The following is a 16487-nucleotide window of genomic DNA, read 5'->3' as shown; positions in this document are numbered from 1 at the left end:
CGCTGCAGCGGTTGCACAAGCGCGCCGAAGAAATAATTCGAACAGAAGGAACAACAACAAGCCAGCAGAGAGTAAAGAGGAAGAAGAAACCGGCGGGACGTGGAACAACAGGCCTGCGTGGAGGGAGTAGTTCGCCAGTGCACCAGGGGCAGGAGTCAAGTCGTCTGGAGTCAGGACCGTACATCGTGCCTTCTACTGCACCAGGCCGACCTCCCAGAGGCGTGGTCACCGCGTTTTCCCGATGGCACGCAGGAAGGCGCCGATTGACGTGGGAGAAATGAAGCCCATGCTCCGGGAGCAGAGGTGAAGTCATTGGGCTTTGGTGTCCGGCGTCAACATCTCTGCCGTGCCAAGAGCCATGTTCCCAACGTGGCAACCGGACTTACTCCTGCATGACTGGATCCCGGTTGTTCGACTTAGGGTGACCAGGATTTTTCTTCACCAGTACCAGCACCGCTTCTATGCTCCGAGCGCTGCCTCCGTCGCCACCCCTAGTTCATCTCGCAGCTGCACTGGAGACCATGAAACTGTAGGCCCCTTCTGACTTTGATACTTTCTTTGGAGACTTAATTACTTTTTATGTGTTTGATTAGTTTGTAGAGTTGCTTTTTCTCTTTGCGCTGGTTCTTTAATGAATGGCTTGCGGTGGGATAACAAATTGCTTTGCCACTTCATGCGCTGAGGCTGTGCCTCAGCAACAATTAACCGATGTAAGGAACCTCATCACACATTAAATGATCCCTGACTGCTTCTCACGCTTGCCGGCAACTGTAGTTTATGTAACCGTGATGTTTACTGGGAAACCGGTGGTTGCGAACGCTATGCGAGCTCTCTGGTCGAAAAGCTTCCTCTCGGGCGTGCTGGTCTTCTGTTATTGTTTCGCACTTTCAACATTTCATTCTGAGAAGACTTAACATAAAAGGCATGCGCTTTCGGTACTTCATTTCAAAACATTTGTTTGTGGGTTATCATTATCGAAATTCCGAGGAATAACTTTGTAAAGAAGGCAATACGAAGTTTGAGAAACTTTGGTGATAGAAGAACTTTAGTGCCGTAGAGCACATAGACGGCAACTTTCGCTCACAGGACGCCGACATCAGATTTTCTGCTATACGGACCCTTAACGCTGTCGCGTTAAAACCGTCTCGTTGTAGTGACGGGAAATAATAAGCCAGAAGTGCGGGTTAAGAATCCAACACTTTGTTGAACGAATTTGTGCTCAGTTAGGAAAGCAACACTCGAATCGCAACAATAGCGGCGAACACAGTCATTGGTCATCGAATCTGACCTGGCGGGTCAAGCCTGCCCGCTGTTTATGCGTGTCGCACCGTACATTTGAGATTAATCACTGCGGTGCTCGCGTACATTCGAGAACGTAGAACACTGTTCGCTACGCTCGCTTCTTCTGATTATGCATGTCGCTCTACGGCTGCAACACTTCGTAAAATTTAGGACGCAGTACACGCGTCTTGCGCCGAGCGATAGCTCGACGTAAGTGATGGTCCACTGAAGACAGACACCAGCATAAGGTAAAGCTCGTCGCGGTGGCCTAGCGGATCGGTGGCGTTGCGCTGCTAAGCACGAGGTCGCGGGTTCAATTCTCGGCCGCGGCTGCTGCATTTCTCAACTACGGCTTTTCTCATCCGTGGTGCTTGCACGTAAAACTCCACATTTTAGTGAATTATATAGAGTAAGGTAACGACGTGTGGCAACATTTTAAAGCACTAGCGCCGCTTTAGTTTGCGAGACTGACCTCGGTATAGGCAGCTTTGTTCTCTACCTCGCCAACGCTTCTGCGATCAATGCAAGGTAACTTTGCCTCATAAGCCGAGTTCGCTTTACGCTCAGATCTCTTATAGTCTCACGAAATATCTTCTGGAGGGATAGAAAAATATTGTGTTCTGGAAAAAGCACCCCGAAGGGGGCGCCGCTCGCGGCCTCTGAACTCGACTGCATGCCTCTGCAGGTTCGCTACCCTTTGCTCATGCTGAATCTGGTGCTGTGGTTCCTGGGCCTGCTGCTGTTTGTGACCGGAGTGTCGCTCTACGTCTACTCGTTTGCTGGAGAGGATGACACTGACGTACTGAGCTCCATTGACAGAACGAGCGCCATCTTTACGCGCATCGAGATCGTTGTGTCGCTCGGGGGCATGTCGCTGTTCGTCGTCTCCTTCTGCGGCTGCGTGGGCGCCCTGCGAGAGAACCGCTTCCTGCTGCAGCTCTACTCAAACGCCCTGACCACCTTGATCGCGGTGAACGTCGTCTTTGCCGTCGTCGTCTTCTACGTGCCCGGTGAGTATAAGGTTCATCGACGATATAGACCCGGACGAATGCGAGATTGCGGTTTCCTTACGCGAGGGAAACACGCAGGCAGGACACGCTGTGGGGAACCTGCGCTGGCCGGGAGTCGCCACGGCAGTTTGAGCGTCATACTAAAATGTTCTCAACGATAACATTTCTCAACGATAACATAACACATCTGTGTTCTCAATGTGTTCTCAGAATGTGTTCTCAACGATAACATACGCGAGGCTCAGCGCTTGCTTAAACCCAATGTGCCCAGCCAAGCACTATCCGGGCAGTGCGTGTTGTGATGAGTACATGCGCTCTTGCGTTCTAGCACATCGGGACACAGTGAGGTTAGAGGTGAGACCTCGAATGTTCCTCAAGCTGAGCGGTGAATTGGCTGACGCGAAATCGCAGCATATTTGCTGCTGAAAACTGTTGTCACTCAGAGTTTCAGCGCTGGTTGCCCATGTGGTTGACAGATTACCCATTTCAGAATGGTTTCACAGTTATTAACATGCCAGATGAAGAAAAACGCACGCATTAGCGGCGGAGAATCGTATGCGGTGATAAGACTTCCAGTTACTCTCGTTTAGTCTGTGTTCGCGCAGGGAGCTATATGTATTGGCACTCTAGGACTGAGGCCACTATTCGGCAGGGAATTGTGTTCGGCTTACTACCCGACTGAAACACCAGTCCATGTGGCAGCAGCCATAAATCCACTCTGCATAAATCCACTCCACAGCCATATAGCCGGACGTTTGGACCCTCCCCTCAAGTTTGTTGCCTGCTCCGTCATAAAGGGTGATAAACCACTCTCCAATCGTGCTGTTCATGTGAAATATTTTACCTCCGTGTTCTATGCAGATTAATATCGAAGCATAGTTCATTTTCAACGAGCACATATGTGTATGTATAACCAGAGGTTTTGCGCTGACGTTTGTTGGGCACCTTGTTTATACGTCCCTAATCTGTCACTCCATGCGCCGGAGGGCAATAAGAAAATATTATCTCGTCTTATCTCGTCTCTATGATGTGGTGCGTGTACAAAGGCTAAGACGTGGCGAGCAAACGCGCAGTAGTACGTTTTTTTATAAATATCAGAGAGCATAGTCAGCATTATATTTACTACGCTTCCTGTTCTTCAAAAAAGGCTGTAGGTTCCGCCCCTGAGGATTGTATATGGTTTAGAAGATTGCATAGGTAGTCAAAGTTACTCAGAAGAGAGAAGGACCGAAATGGCTGCGTTGCCCGTCACAGGTCTTTTGTACAACGCCGACATACCTGCGCGCACGTTGGGTTCGTGTGACCATCGCTATAGACGTGCGGGCAGTCGAGCGCACGACGCGTGTTGCGGGCTGCGCGCGCTCTGCAGTAGCGTTCTGAAACACGCATGAAGTACTCGCCGCGTAACATGGCCCTGTACACACGCAAGCTGGTTTCCCCGCGCCAGGATAGGTGGAATATTTTGGCATGCTCCGGTGCTTGCAGCACTGAGGCGTCGTTGACGGGCATACAAAGCGACAGCGGCGACGTCTCTATTGCAGGAGCTGCAACTTTTCTCGAGTCATTCTGGATTGCATCAGGGAAAACTAGGAGGAGGCCAACTGAAGAAGCGCAGCATGCCGCGTTATCTTGTGTACTGGTGCAGCAATCCCGCGCGGTCATCAGCACTGCCAAAGTGGCCGCGCGGCCTCGCAAACGCTCCAGTACTCTGCCAAACGATCGGGTCACCTTTTCGCAGCCATCGTTGCCCGGCATATCGCCCTTGACTCAATAAAAGTGACTGCTGTCCTCTTACGGCTTTAGACGAGTGACGCAGCTCATTGAGACGGCGCTGCAGTTTGTATGAATATGAAAACCAGATAACTAGCCATTTTTGCGATGTGCGCATTCCTTTCAATTTACTGTGTGACTGCTGAATCAAACGTGTTCCACTTAACATTTAGAATTAGTGTGAAATACTGACGAATGGTTGGCATTACCACAAAGCAACTCAATTCACAGGTAAAGTCGATGCATCGAACGCCGTATTGAATGTGGCGCAATTATGTATGCTTTACGGCCGGAACTGTACGCGTATAGACGAGCTGCTTGCATATAAGCGGCATTTTAGTGAAGGAACGCTAGAGTAACAGCACAAAATGTGCAAGCATGCAGCGGATTAGGTAAATGGCTACTATATATGACTTGCTCGTGTCTATTCTTCACAATGGCGCCCGAAAGCGAGCATCGTAGAGTTTCATACAATTACTAGAGGGACCTGTGGGGCTATTGCCTGCGGGAGCTGCTAAGGGTAGTTTAGCCAGCGTGGGAATGATTGGTAGCACATGGATTTGCTTAAACTTCGTCCTTTCGGCTTTAAATGGCTTCGTCACTTTGCAATCTGATAACTTTTAAGGAAGTATGGTGCTCTAAATAATTAAATAAAGATTATTAAAATGGTCCGACGACAGGACTCGAACACAGGACCTCTAGCAAAGAAGCGTGATATTGAAGCCACTACGCCACGGACGCATGGACAAGCGGAACCACTGCAATTAGCAGCGATTATGCGTGCTTGCAGAGTCTTATTACCCTCTGCAATAAAAAAAATGATAAATTGCGTTGAAATTTAGGCAACCCGTCGTGGTTGCTCAGTGGCTATGGTGTTGGGCTGCTGAGCACGAGGTCGCGGGATCGGATGTCGGCCACAGCGGCCGCATTTCGATGGGGGCGAAATGCGAAAACACCCATGTACTTAGATTTAGGTGCACGTTAAAGAACCCCAGGTGGTCGAAATTTCCGGAGTTCTCCACTACGGCGTGCATCATAATCAGAAAGTGATTTTGGCACGTAAAGCCCCATAATTAAAAAAAAATTTGGCCAATTTAGGTCCACCTAAAACGTAATAGACGAAGCCACAAGAACGTCCGAAGCCCCAAGCACGAAGATCAGACAAATCCACGTACTACCCATCATGGTGGATGAACGATCGCAGCACTAGAGTTGCCTCTAGTAATTGTAGGAAGCGCTACGGCCAGCATCACCTGAATGCAGCACAGGGTTGTTGGCTTTATGATATGGCTTGATCGTCGACCGTATGTTACAGAAGTCTTGTGTTCGCATCCTTGATTACGTACAGAGTACACCGCAAACATTGGAGCCATTATCGCTAACTTCTGTTGCATTTTCGTTGGTTTACGGTGGTTTCGGGGCCGAGGGCGCGGCAAAGGACGATTTCTGTCATTCACTTTTCTTAGTTCAAGTGAACAAGGCAAGGCGCCCTGTGCAAGATGCTCTCACGAGGCAAGGAGCAAAGTCGGGCTTTCGAGGCGCGGGCAGGTTCGACGTTGTGTGTGGTCAGCTGCTCCTTGTAAACGTGGAGAGCAGTTTTAGACAGTCTACTGTAGCTCTGCGCACTTATGAAGCTCATGAAATATGTTGTGTTTATGCGGGGCATGCGACGTTTGAATGGCGCCGAGCGGCATTCCCCTTGTTCTTTGGTCGGTACTTCTTGCAGGCGGCATTAGGAAGGTCCTCCAGAGCACGCTGTCGGAGTCGTTGATCATCCACTACCGCGACAGCGTGGACACGGAGCAGTTGATGGACGCACTGCAACGCGGCATGAAGTGCTGTGGCGTGAGCCGCCAGAACTTCAGGGACTGGAACAGTAACATGTGCGCCTGTACCAGCAGCCACTGAGCGTACATTATAGGCAAGGTGTAGAAAGCGAGGTCATGAACGGCAATACGGCCACTTTCTCTTCTGTGCAGGGCGCGAGGATTTGCGCTGCCTGCTCGCGGGGTCGATGTCGTATCAATAATGGAGAGCTTCAGTATAGCGCAAAGAGCTTGCATTGGTGTTAGCGTGCGGCGCAACGCTAACGCTAAGATAGACTGCACTACGCGGTACAAACTAGTCCTTTAATATAGAGGAACGGAGCGAAACGCTAACGCTAACGCAAATATATACGCGGCTATCTCGACGTCTGTTCAAATGGGTTTAAGGCGAACACGCGTCGCCTTCGGCCGTGAAGCGCACACGCATCTTGCCCATGTACCCACCGCACTGCGCTTTGTGTTGTCGGTAAATACTTGACACGTTTCGGCTTGGCTTGTGGCCGTATCCTTTGAAACGCGCGAATGAACGAAAAACTAGATACAGGCTTGGGCGTGACCTCCATGCAGCAAACATGAGCAAACTTTCTCGTTAAACCTATCTGCGCCAATAATCTAGAACGTATCTCGAAGACAGCACTCGGTTGGCGTCAGTATGCCGCTGTCGAAGCATCATTACATAAATCTGAAGCAAATGCGAGCATCAGGGTTGAACGAATGAGCCGAAGAGTGCAGGCCCACGACTCGATAAATACGACGCAGGCGTCTCCCGAAAATAGCGCACGTGCACGAAAATGGCGCAAGCGAGCATGCACCATGGAGCACCGCTTACGTACAGCGCATGCGGAGTATGGAGCACACAACCCGAACTCAAACGCTAGCTCCTTGAGTTTGCTGTTATACGATATACTTCTAAACGGCCTAGTAAGGTGTACAGGGAAATGAAAGTGCTCTGAAGGATATGGCCGCAGATGGGGACCAAACCCACATATTTCGCATCACGCGTGCGGTGATTTAGCTACCGCTGCAGTCGTCATCCGATACGTTTTCTTCTGCACTTGCGTATGTGTACAAGATTAGCTCTGGGAATGTTAGCAAGTGCAATTCACGTTCATGGCGGTGCATGTCGTACATACTATGTGTGGCAACGTTGCACCCGTGAGTGCAGCCCACCATAAAGTGGGTAGCAGTTGCTTAGCGCTGGCAATGGTGCAAGTAACCTCTTGTAGTGGGTTTAAGTTATACTTGACGCAGCTAGCCCGGCGAAGGGGTTGATCCCGACTACGCTTTCTGGTGCACGGAAGAGGATAAGCTCCCGTCAGAAGGCTATCGACTGTCGCTACTTTGGGAGCTGTTGACGTCTCCTTCACCATCTCTTTTTCCTGGTGGCTCCTGTTATATGTTGATAACAAACCGATACGCAGAGCGTACCTTTAAGTATTTATCTGAAATGTCAAGAGGCACGTCAAGTTCGGCAGTACGGGATTCCAAGTTTGGTGCTGCAAGTGACGACTAATCGACCTCTGTAAATTCTGGAACGCTGTGGCTCGAGTGCACTACGCAGGGTTCTGGTCACCAGCTGCATCTGCTGTAACGTATGTGTTTAACCGACGAAAGCGCTCGGCGCTGAAGCGTGTCAGACACTCTCACGCAGGTTGACGTGATTTATTGGGCGCTGGGGCGATTGCGGCTTCACACCGTGATTACCGGAAGAGTCAGAAGGCGATTCAAGCTATAGTTGATGTCATAGCGCTGGATTGACACGGACAAGAAAAACAGGACGTGCGCTAACTGTAAACTCAATAGTTGATAGCGCACGTCCTCTCGTCTTTTCTTGTCTGTGTCAATCCAGCGCTATGACTTCAGGTGATGCGACGGGCCAACTAGTCCAGGAATCTGCACTATAGTTGCCATTGGAAGACATTGTCGATCAATGGCAATGTCTTCCTGAGTGAGTTGGGGGCGAGAGCGAGGAGCCATAGCGCACGGCACCTTATTGCGTCACCCCGCGCCGGAGCGGTGCCGCGTCCCTGGATTGCTTTTTTTTTTCTTTTCCTGCACAATGTTCGGGATCGGCCTGCATTTTTGAGAGCGCATACGCACGGGAACGGCCCACATTTTTGGACAGCACTACCTTCGGGGTTCGCTCACGAAAAAGACGCTAGAAACCCAGGTAAACGGTACGAAAAGGGGAGGGGGGGGGGGTAACCCGCCAGTGAAGGCGCTGTCTTCAATAAGAAAGCTAAAGAAAGAGCCTTGAACCGGTACTTCTTATGCGAACAGATATCATAGTCGCGCAAACGGTGCAATCTCTCTAAACACGCAGTCTTTATACTGGCGTGTGTTTAACACGCATGCGCTCCCGCGCGCTCGCAGGTACTTCAACTGCACGTTCCAAAACCCGAGTTACGAGCGCTGCTCGGTACCGCACTCATGCTGCAGGAAGAACGACCCGTTGACGTCAGGCGATGTGGCAGCGAGCCGGTACTGTGGCAAAAACGTGCTCAACATGTCTGACAGCGACGCCTGGCACAAGGTGAACGTCGAGAGCTGCACGGACGCGGTCAACCGGTTCATCAGGGACAACGTGATCATGATCGGCGGCGGCTGCGTGGTGACCGTCATTCTGCTCTCATTCATCGACATGATCACCAACACGGTCATCGACGAGATCGACGTCATCCGGTCGATTTACGACAACGTCCACGCGGCCGCCTCGCCGTAGCGGCCGGGTTGAATCTTCTGAACCGGCGTTACAGGAGAAGGAACGCTTTTGTAGCACAGGCACGTCGGAATTGGCACCGAATTTCAAGAGTGTTTTCGCGAACACTGATATTGACACGCACCCCTGCTCAAGCGCAGCAGTTCTTAAGCTTTTGACATAGGCCTGAAGGTCACTCCGCTGCAGTAGTTCCCACTACTGCAGAAATAATGCCTTGTCCTGGAGTGTTGTCGAGAAAATATTTTATTTTTTCAACGCAAAGCGGTATGTAAAACTGGCGGTCACAGTTTCTCGGGCTGCTGCCCTTGGTACGACATATGTGCAGGCGCTCGTGGGGAGCTCTGCTCGAGCATGTCTGCTCGACGCAGAATTCGCGCGCCTAGTGTGAGCGGGATGTAATGAGAAAGCCTTACTTCTACATGTTCTCCTTTCTTATACGAGAGGAGCCAAAAGATTGCAAAAGTTATTGCAGTTACGGAGTTACAGACACCGCACTGACGTCTTGCATTCGGGCGGAGCGTGCTGCGCTCGTAACGGGCGTTGAATCCGCTCGGCGCGTACTTGGTTGGAACAGTCGATTGAAGGTCTGGCGAGAATTGATCCTGATTCGCCTGCGGCGCCTCATTTGCGACAACAGCGAACCGGATTCGAGTAAAGTTCCATTTCTTGCTTTCGTAACGAGACATTTAAAGGAGGCTCGCCACTTGCCTGTTAACTCTACATGTTTCCAGGTGTCTCAAATATAGCCGGAAAATCGATTGCTTTAGTGCAGAGAAACGGAGTGGTCTCACGTATTCGAATGCATGAGTAGCAGAATTTCATCCGCAACTTACGAGCTTGTAAAGCACTTCGACCTTTTCTTTCTTCTATTGATTACTGTATTGCGACAGTAAACAATGCGCTGGTTGTGCCATCAGCTATACCGTCATCACAGTGACCAAACAAGGGTGAAATATCAAACTGACGTTACGGAATGGACTTTAAACTATTTCTATGTTATTTCGACAACATTGTAAAAGCAGCAAGAAACAAAAATCGCATTGTCCTTTGATTATGAGCATGTGAAAGTCTCAACCAGGCCCCTATCTATTGCTTTTAATTCTAGTGTCAAGCTTCATCTTCGCGCGCGTGTGTGTGTGTGTGTGTGTGTGTGTGTGTGTGTGTGTGTGTGTGTGTGTGTGTGTGTGTGTGTGTGTGTGTGTGTGTGTGTGTGTGTGTGTGTGTGTGTGTGTGTGTGTGTGTGTGTGTGTGTGTGTGTGTGTGTGTGTGTGTGTGTGTGTGTGTGTGTGTGTGTGTGTGTGTGTGTGTGTGTGTGTGTGTGTGTGTGTGTGTGTGTGTGTGTGTGTGTGTGTGTGTGTGTGTGTGTGTGTGTGTGTGTGTGTGTGTGTGTGTGTGTGTGTGTGTGTGTGTGTGTGTGTGTGTGTGTGTGTGTGTGTGTGTGTGTGTGTGTGTGTGTGTGTGTGTGTGTGTGTGTGTGTGTGTGTGTGTGTGTGTGTGTGTGTGTGTGTGTGTGTGTGTGTGTGTGTGTGTGTGTGTGTGTGTGTGTGTGTGTGTGTGTGTGTGTGTGTGTGTGTGTGTGTGTGTGTGTGTGTGTGTGTGTGTGTGTGTGTGTGTGTGTGTGTGTGTGTGTGTGTGTGTGTGTGTGTGTGTGTGTGTGTGTGTGCATTTGTTCATTTGCGCACACTTTTCAGTTGCATGAGGTTGTGAATAAAAAAAAAGTATAACACACCTTGCAGCTGCGGCCACATTCACGGTCGAGGAATTCTCTCTTGAACCCTCCATCGGCACCCTCCCTGGGAGGAATCTCTTTGCGTCGACGTCTCTGCTCGGCCTCCCACTCTAGAAGTTGGGGGTTAGCTTGCCTCTGCTGGCACTTCGCTTCGGTCGCCTTCTTATAAAAATGCGGTTGTCTTGCCTCCACCAACGCTTGGTTTGCGCTTCCCGTTCTCAATCCTCGGCGGTAGCGGCTTCCCTCCGCTGGCGCTTTGCTTGCGCTTCTCACTCTCGAAGCTCGCGATTTGTGCGACGTCTGCGCTGCCGCTCTCGTGCGAACTCCCGCTGTCCCTCCCGCCGAACGGAATCCATGGGACGAAAGGGCGCGCGCCGGCAAAACACCTGCTCCTATACACCTCTCCCCCCCCATCCTATGGTCTATCCGCCATAGTGGGTTTGTGCCATTGACATGCCTCCCTGCTTGACACCAGACGCTGGACGGCGAAGGCTCGACTTCGAACAGCTCCGCTGTTAAAACAAAGAAATGATGGAAACATCCCTACTATTGAACGTGATAAGCACGCTTAACATTATCTCTAGGTCATCCTTTCGCGATTCGAATGCGGGTTGAATGGTCTCATAGTGGTGGGGGCACTTTTGAAAGCTTGAGAGCATGCAGGGACATTTTTCAAGGTTATTGCGTAGAATGACGTTTAGTGAAGAACGTGCGAAGTTTATACGCGATTCCTATATCGTGATACAAGTAACATAGCGCAGTAAGGATGAGGGGCAAGTGGAGACAGGACGAGCGCTTGTCCTGTCTCAGCTTGTCCCTCGTCCTTACTGCGCTATGTTGCTTGTATCACGATGAATAACCAACACGCCCAAACCTATTTCCTTCTGAAGTCGTATATCATAGTTGACCCAGGACTTCGCTATGCGGCGAGCAGCCGTTGTCAATAAGAAAATTTTCATTTATGCATGCGGCGCATAACGCGACACTTGCCGTTCGAGCAACTAAGTAAAAAAGAGGCCACATGCTTGCGGATAAATTTCGGGGATTCAATCAAAAGGGGAGAGAAACTTCTTGCAGAATCGCTCCAGAGATTGGTGTCTGTCGCTGTTGAATGTGTGCGCAAAGTACAGAAACGCAGAGTCCCACAGTCTTCAAGTAATACGCATGAAACTTGTAATACTATGAAGTTTATCTGAAGAGATATATACGCTCACGCCGCAAACACGTATTTTGGACACACGACCACATGAAAATGAAATTAATTATATTTACACGTGAGATGAACTGTACAACATAATTTTTGTACCGGAGTGAACCCTAGAACTCCTTGTAGAGTTGTGAGAAGGGCTCATGTATTATCTACAAATAAAAATGAAAAGGGCATTCAAAAGCAGGATGCTTATTGTTGCAATCGAAATGACATTGCTATCAAAATAACAAACGCATTTGGAGCAAAATTCACAACATTTTCGTTCGTAAGTGCTCGTTGGCATTTGCCGGTCACCTTCGATATGTCTTGCTCAAGGATTGGCCAGAATTTATTTTACGAACAATTATAGTCTAAGAGATTTGTGTAGATACAGGCCCCTGTTATTGCAACTTCAGGGTAAGAACGATACCTTATCCAAGTGTGGAGTATTATCAGGCTGTCTTGGTACTCGCTGGTGGTAGAAATTTTATTACTCTTCGATATAAACCACACGAAGCCCCTTCAAAGCGAGAAATGGAGGAACAGTTCCTAGGTTTAGGAACGCATCCGTGCCTTTGGTAACACTGCCTTGAATGTGTCAAGAAAGATGGCCATAATCGAAAAGGTAACAACCTTTGGTGTTATTGTGACTTGTCAAATAAAGGGTGCTAATTTTTTTGTTTAACGTGCCGAAACTGCGCAATCGATTATAAGTGCAGGTGTACTCCAGGATATAATTCTGACAGCCTGTGGTTCTGTAACGTACATTCAAATCAATGAAGCTATGTATAGCATTGAAACATTGCTGGAACCCTTTCATTTGTGCTGAAGGCGTGTTATGAAGCAAACCGCCATGTCGACCTGACGCGTGCAAAACTTACCAACAATCCTGCGATGCAGGAAGGAAGAAATAGAACCCGGTGGGTATGAGCGTCTTTGTGGCAGTATCGAGCCGTAGTGCAATTAAAACTCTAATGACCCCGCCGGACAAATGAAGGACCTTTTTGACTTTATTGAAGAAGTGCATAACTGCTCACTTCAATGTAACAAGTTCCAAGCTGAATTTGCTTCGAATAATAAAACTCGTAAGAGAGGACACGAAAGCTTAGATATTAAAATTATGGACAAAATTCTAGAAGTGCTTGAACAAAGAGCAAGAACTCTAGAACTGTACGAGGAGCAACTCGTAACAATGAAAAAATCACTTGAAGTACTCACCACTAGGAATGAACTGTTAGCATCTCGACTGAATGAACAAGAAGACCGGTCACGTCGTGACAGTTAAATCATTTGTGGTGTATCGAACGCCAAGGAAACATGGCAGTATACAGATCAGAAAATAGTTGCAACTTTTACCTCGGTTTTTTAATGCTTTTCTTACAAACTAATCGAGCGAGCACATCGAAGTGGTTGCTTTGCACCGAGTAAATGTCGGCCAATAATTATAAAGTTTAGTTGTTTTAAAACCTAAGAGAAATTTCTTTCTATGCGGAACCTGTTTAAACAAAAAGGCATGACTGTAAGCGAAGACTTTTCGCCTGCTACACGCATCGCTAGGAAAAGGCTTTCCATTTTGGTAAAAGCCTGGCTTCTTCTTCTTCTGCACCTTTCGAGCTCCATCATGATAAGCTGTATCTGAACGCAAAGTGCTCATTTTTTGCCGCTAGTACTTCCTCCCTTCACGAATTCGTGGCACGGCGCGTTAACACAATCAACACTTGCAATCATTCATCACATACGACACGTGTGTCATCGCAGGAAAACGAGAAGGTCTAACCTCATCACGTCCTCCAACGTCAGTCCTGTTTGCCAATGTTCGCAGCATTCTTAATAAATACGACCCCTTAATCATCCACAATAGATTCACGTGGCGCCCAAATCGTTGCCTTAACCGATACATAGTTGCCACCATGTCACACACCATGTCAGCGACGTTGAACCTTTCACTGTGTACAGAACTACGCAATAAACCGTTGCGATCGCGCTGCGCACAGATGAGGCGGTGTTCTCATAATAATATCAAAAGACATACCTTAGTCTGCTATCAGCGCTTTTGGGTTCTTGGAAACAGTCTGGGCTAATAGGTGCGCTGTACCGCCCACTCTCTACGTCATCTTCATTTGCCAATGAATTCCATGGCACTGTTTACGATGTACGCAACCGCTTTTCTTAATCGCCCATAGTAGTCCTCGGTGACTTCAGCTTTCCAAACATTACGTGGAACAATGACCAACCCTCGCTATTGACTTTTTCCCAACAAGCAGCAAAATTTTTAGAAGCATGCTCTGTTTTTTCGCTTTCGCAACTCGTTACAGATCCTGCACGATCCTCCGCTAACGTAGCAAATACCCTTGATTTAATTTTAAGGTCCCATCTCTACCTGATATATTCAATAACGCATTTACCCGGCATAAACGATCATTGTCTTCATTTCAGTTTCAACTCACCTAGTCCCAAAACCACCAAACAACGGAAGAATATACACGATTACAAAAGGGCTGATTTTACCGCAATTAAGAGAGAAGTAACCTCATTTCTGGACGACTTCCTCCCCGATTTTGACAACCGTCCAGTCCAAAGTAACTGGGACTTGTTCGTTGTTAAAGTAAACGAGCTTGCCAACAAGCACATCCCGATTCGCAAGATTGTTTTAAATCCGCAAACGCTCTGGTGTGGTCTCCGTACCAGGCGACTTGCCAACCGAAAGATATGTTTTTTTTTTTCATTTGGCTAAAAACTCACCGACGGCATCAAGATATGTTACTTATAATTTAGCATCAGATGCTTACGTAACTGCACTGAAGGTTACTAAGCATGAATTTTTGTCTACCGCTCTTCCATCGATGCTAACTAATAACGTTAAATACTTTAAATAATTATAAATTCACCATGTAGTGACCACAGTGCTTTGGACGACTCTTCGTTTTTCCGTTTTCCATGCGACCAGTGTACTCTCCTCAACCAAACCCTTGTTAAAAACGTTTCCAACAAGTGTAAAAGCGTTCTGACCTCCGCACGTGAATACGACTGTATGCAAATGCCTCCAATTATTCTTGAAAGCTCTGGTGCCCTAAAGCTAATTAATTCTCTCGATATTTTTTCTCCTAGCTATCACTCAATTAACGCAAGATTTTTAAACACTACTAATGCTAGTTTATTTATTCTTACATAGCTTTTTCAGTAGCCCCCAAGTACTTCAACACTACCTAAAGAATGTGCGATTGGGAAGGTGGTTCCCCTTCATATGTCAGGTAACAAAAATTCACCAAATATTTACTGTCCCAGTTCGTTGACTAGTACGAATTGCAAACTAGTCGAATATATAATTTAGTCTAACCTTGTTAACTTCCTCGAGTATAATTCATTCTTTACCCCAGCAGCATGGCTTTCGCAAAACTTTTTCATTTGAAACACAATTGGCTTCATGCACCCATGAGCTACATTGAATTTTGGACCGTTCTTCTTTTGCCGATTGTATTTTCTTCTATTTCTCCAAAGCGTTTGACAAGCTTTCCCAGTCCTCCCTTGTACAAATTAAGTAAACTAAATCTAGATTCTAACCTCCTCACGTGAATTAAACTCTTTCTAACTAATCGCACTCAGTTTGCTTCAGCTAATAGTTTTAGTTTTCCTTTCAGTGACGTACATTCTGGGGTACCAATGGTTCAGTTCTGGGCCCTCTTTTTTTTCTCTCATTTATATTAACGACCTCCCTGCTACACTATATATCTCCTAACCTACGCTTGTTCACTGGCGATTGTGTTATTTTTCTCGAAGTAGCCAAATGAAACCGACAAGTTACAACTCGATCTTAACGCAATATCTAACTTGTGTAACTCGTAGTTAATGGAACCAAATATTAACAAATGTAAAGTACTACATGTATCCCGTGTTTTTCGTCAACAAGCCACCTACCACTTAAGCAACGTTCCTTCAGAAACAGTTAGCTCTTACAAGTACCTAGGTGTTCATGTAGCTGCAAACCTGTCATGGTCAATTCACACCGAATACATTATTAACAACGCTAACCGTATGTTAGGCTTCTTGCTCCGTAACTTTTCTAGCTCACCATGTAACCTAAAAAGCCTACTCTATAAAACTCTGATACGTCCTAAACTGGAATATGCTACGTTTACAAGCTTATATGGCCGATAAAACTACTATCCTTACTTTGAACAGCTATCTACTAATTTGCTGTCGCAATCGGTGCTTCGGCTTTCCGGCGGAACTGCGAATTTTTTTGTTATCCCGTGCGCAGTTGCCGCTGAAATAAAAGTGTCGTGAAGATGTGACAGCAGTACAAGCCGCTGTGAGTTCGCCTTCGTGTATTTAATATCGTAGTGTCTACTATAAAAAAGAATAACTAGAGTAAACTGTGGAGCTAGTGTCGACATGACAATGTTCTGTGGCGCATCGCTGATTAAGCTTTCTCTGGTTGCTTTCATGAATTCCAGAAATGGTGGCAGTTGTGCGTAGATAGCCGAAGGGACTACTCTGGCAAGACCTGATGCTTAGCTTATAACTTGAATTAAAGGTATTTTACAAGCTCGGCGCTATAATTTTTCTGACAAAGATTGTAAAATGCTGAAAGGCGAGGTCAAGATTTCAGACCTTTGTATGTGTATCGATCCTGTATTTCAGATATGTCCATTCTGTTATGAAAGGCTAAAACCCATTCGGCTTTTTATTAAGTATTTATAGGTTATTTGTCCATCTTTTGTCAAAGTGTACGATTTGAATAAGTAGAATAAGTATGTTTAGTTCCTTCCTATATACATATTATATAGAAGTCTATACCTCCGCATCACTTTGTGGGGGCCGGCGCTTTGTCAAGCTGCATTTTGCGGGGTTTTTTTTTCCGGTCACCCCATATTTCTCGTGGAGAAATAAAAGTTCATTTGATTGATTTATTCATGGAGGATGTCTTCTTATATATATATATATATATATATATATATATATA

General features: G+C 47.2%; 1 protein-coding gene across 2 annotated transcripts; it reads left to right on the top strand.

Annotated features, from left to right (window-relative positions):
* Nucleotides 1-8344, top strand: LOC142584454 (tetraspanin-33-like). 2 transcript variants are annotated; one of them, XM_075694598.1, is made up of 3 exons: nucleotides 1-529; nucleotides 1967-2291; nucleotides 8261-8344. In XM_075694598.1, the coding sequence occupies exons 1-3, from the start codon at nucleotides 359-361 to the stop codon at nucleotides 8341-8343; spliced, it is 579 nt and encodes a 192-aa protein (XP_075550713.1). In that variant the 5' UTR covers nucleotides 1-358; the 3' UTR covers nucleotide 8344. The 2 variants fall into 2 exon arrangements, with proteins under 2 accessions (XP_075550713.1, XP_075550712.1); XM_075694597.1 differs by lacking the exon at nucleotides 8261-8344 and adding an exon at nucleotides 5788-5972.
* The last annotated feature ends 8143 nt before the right edge of the window (nucleotides 8345-16487 follow it).

Source organism: Dermacentor variabilis, chromosome 6 (genome assembly GCF_050947875.1).
Source record: "Dermacentor variabilis isolate Ectoservices chromosome 6, ASM5094787v1, whole genome shotgun sequence".
NCBI lineage: Eukaryota > Metazoa > Arthropoda > Arachnida > Ixodida > Ixodidae > Dermacentor > Dermacentor variabilis.
Note: the sequence above shows the minus strand (reverse complement) of the source record. Positions and strands in the feature narration are given on the sequence as shown.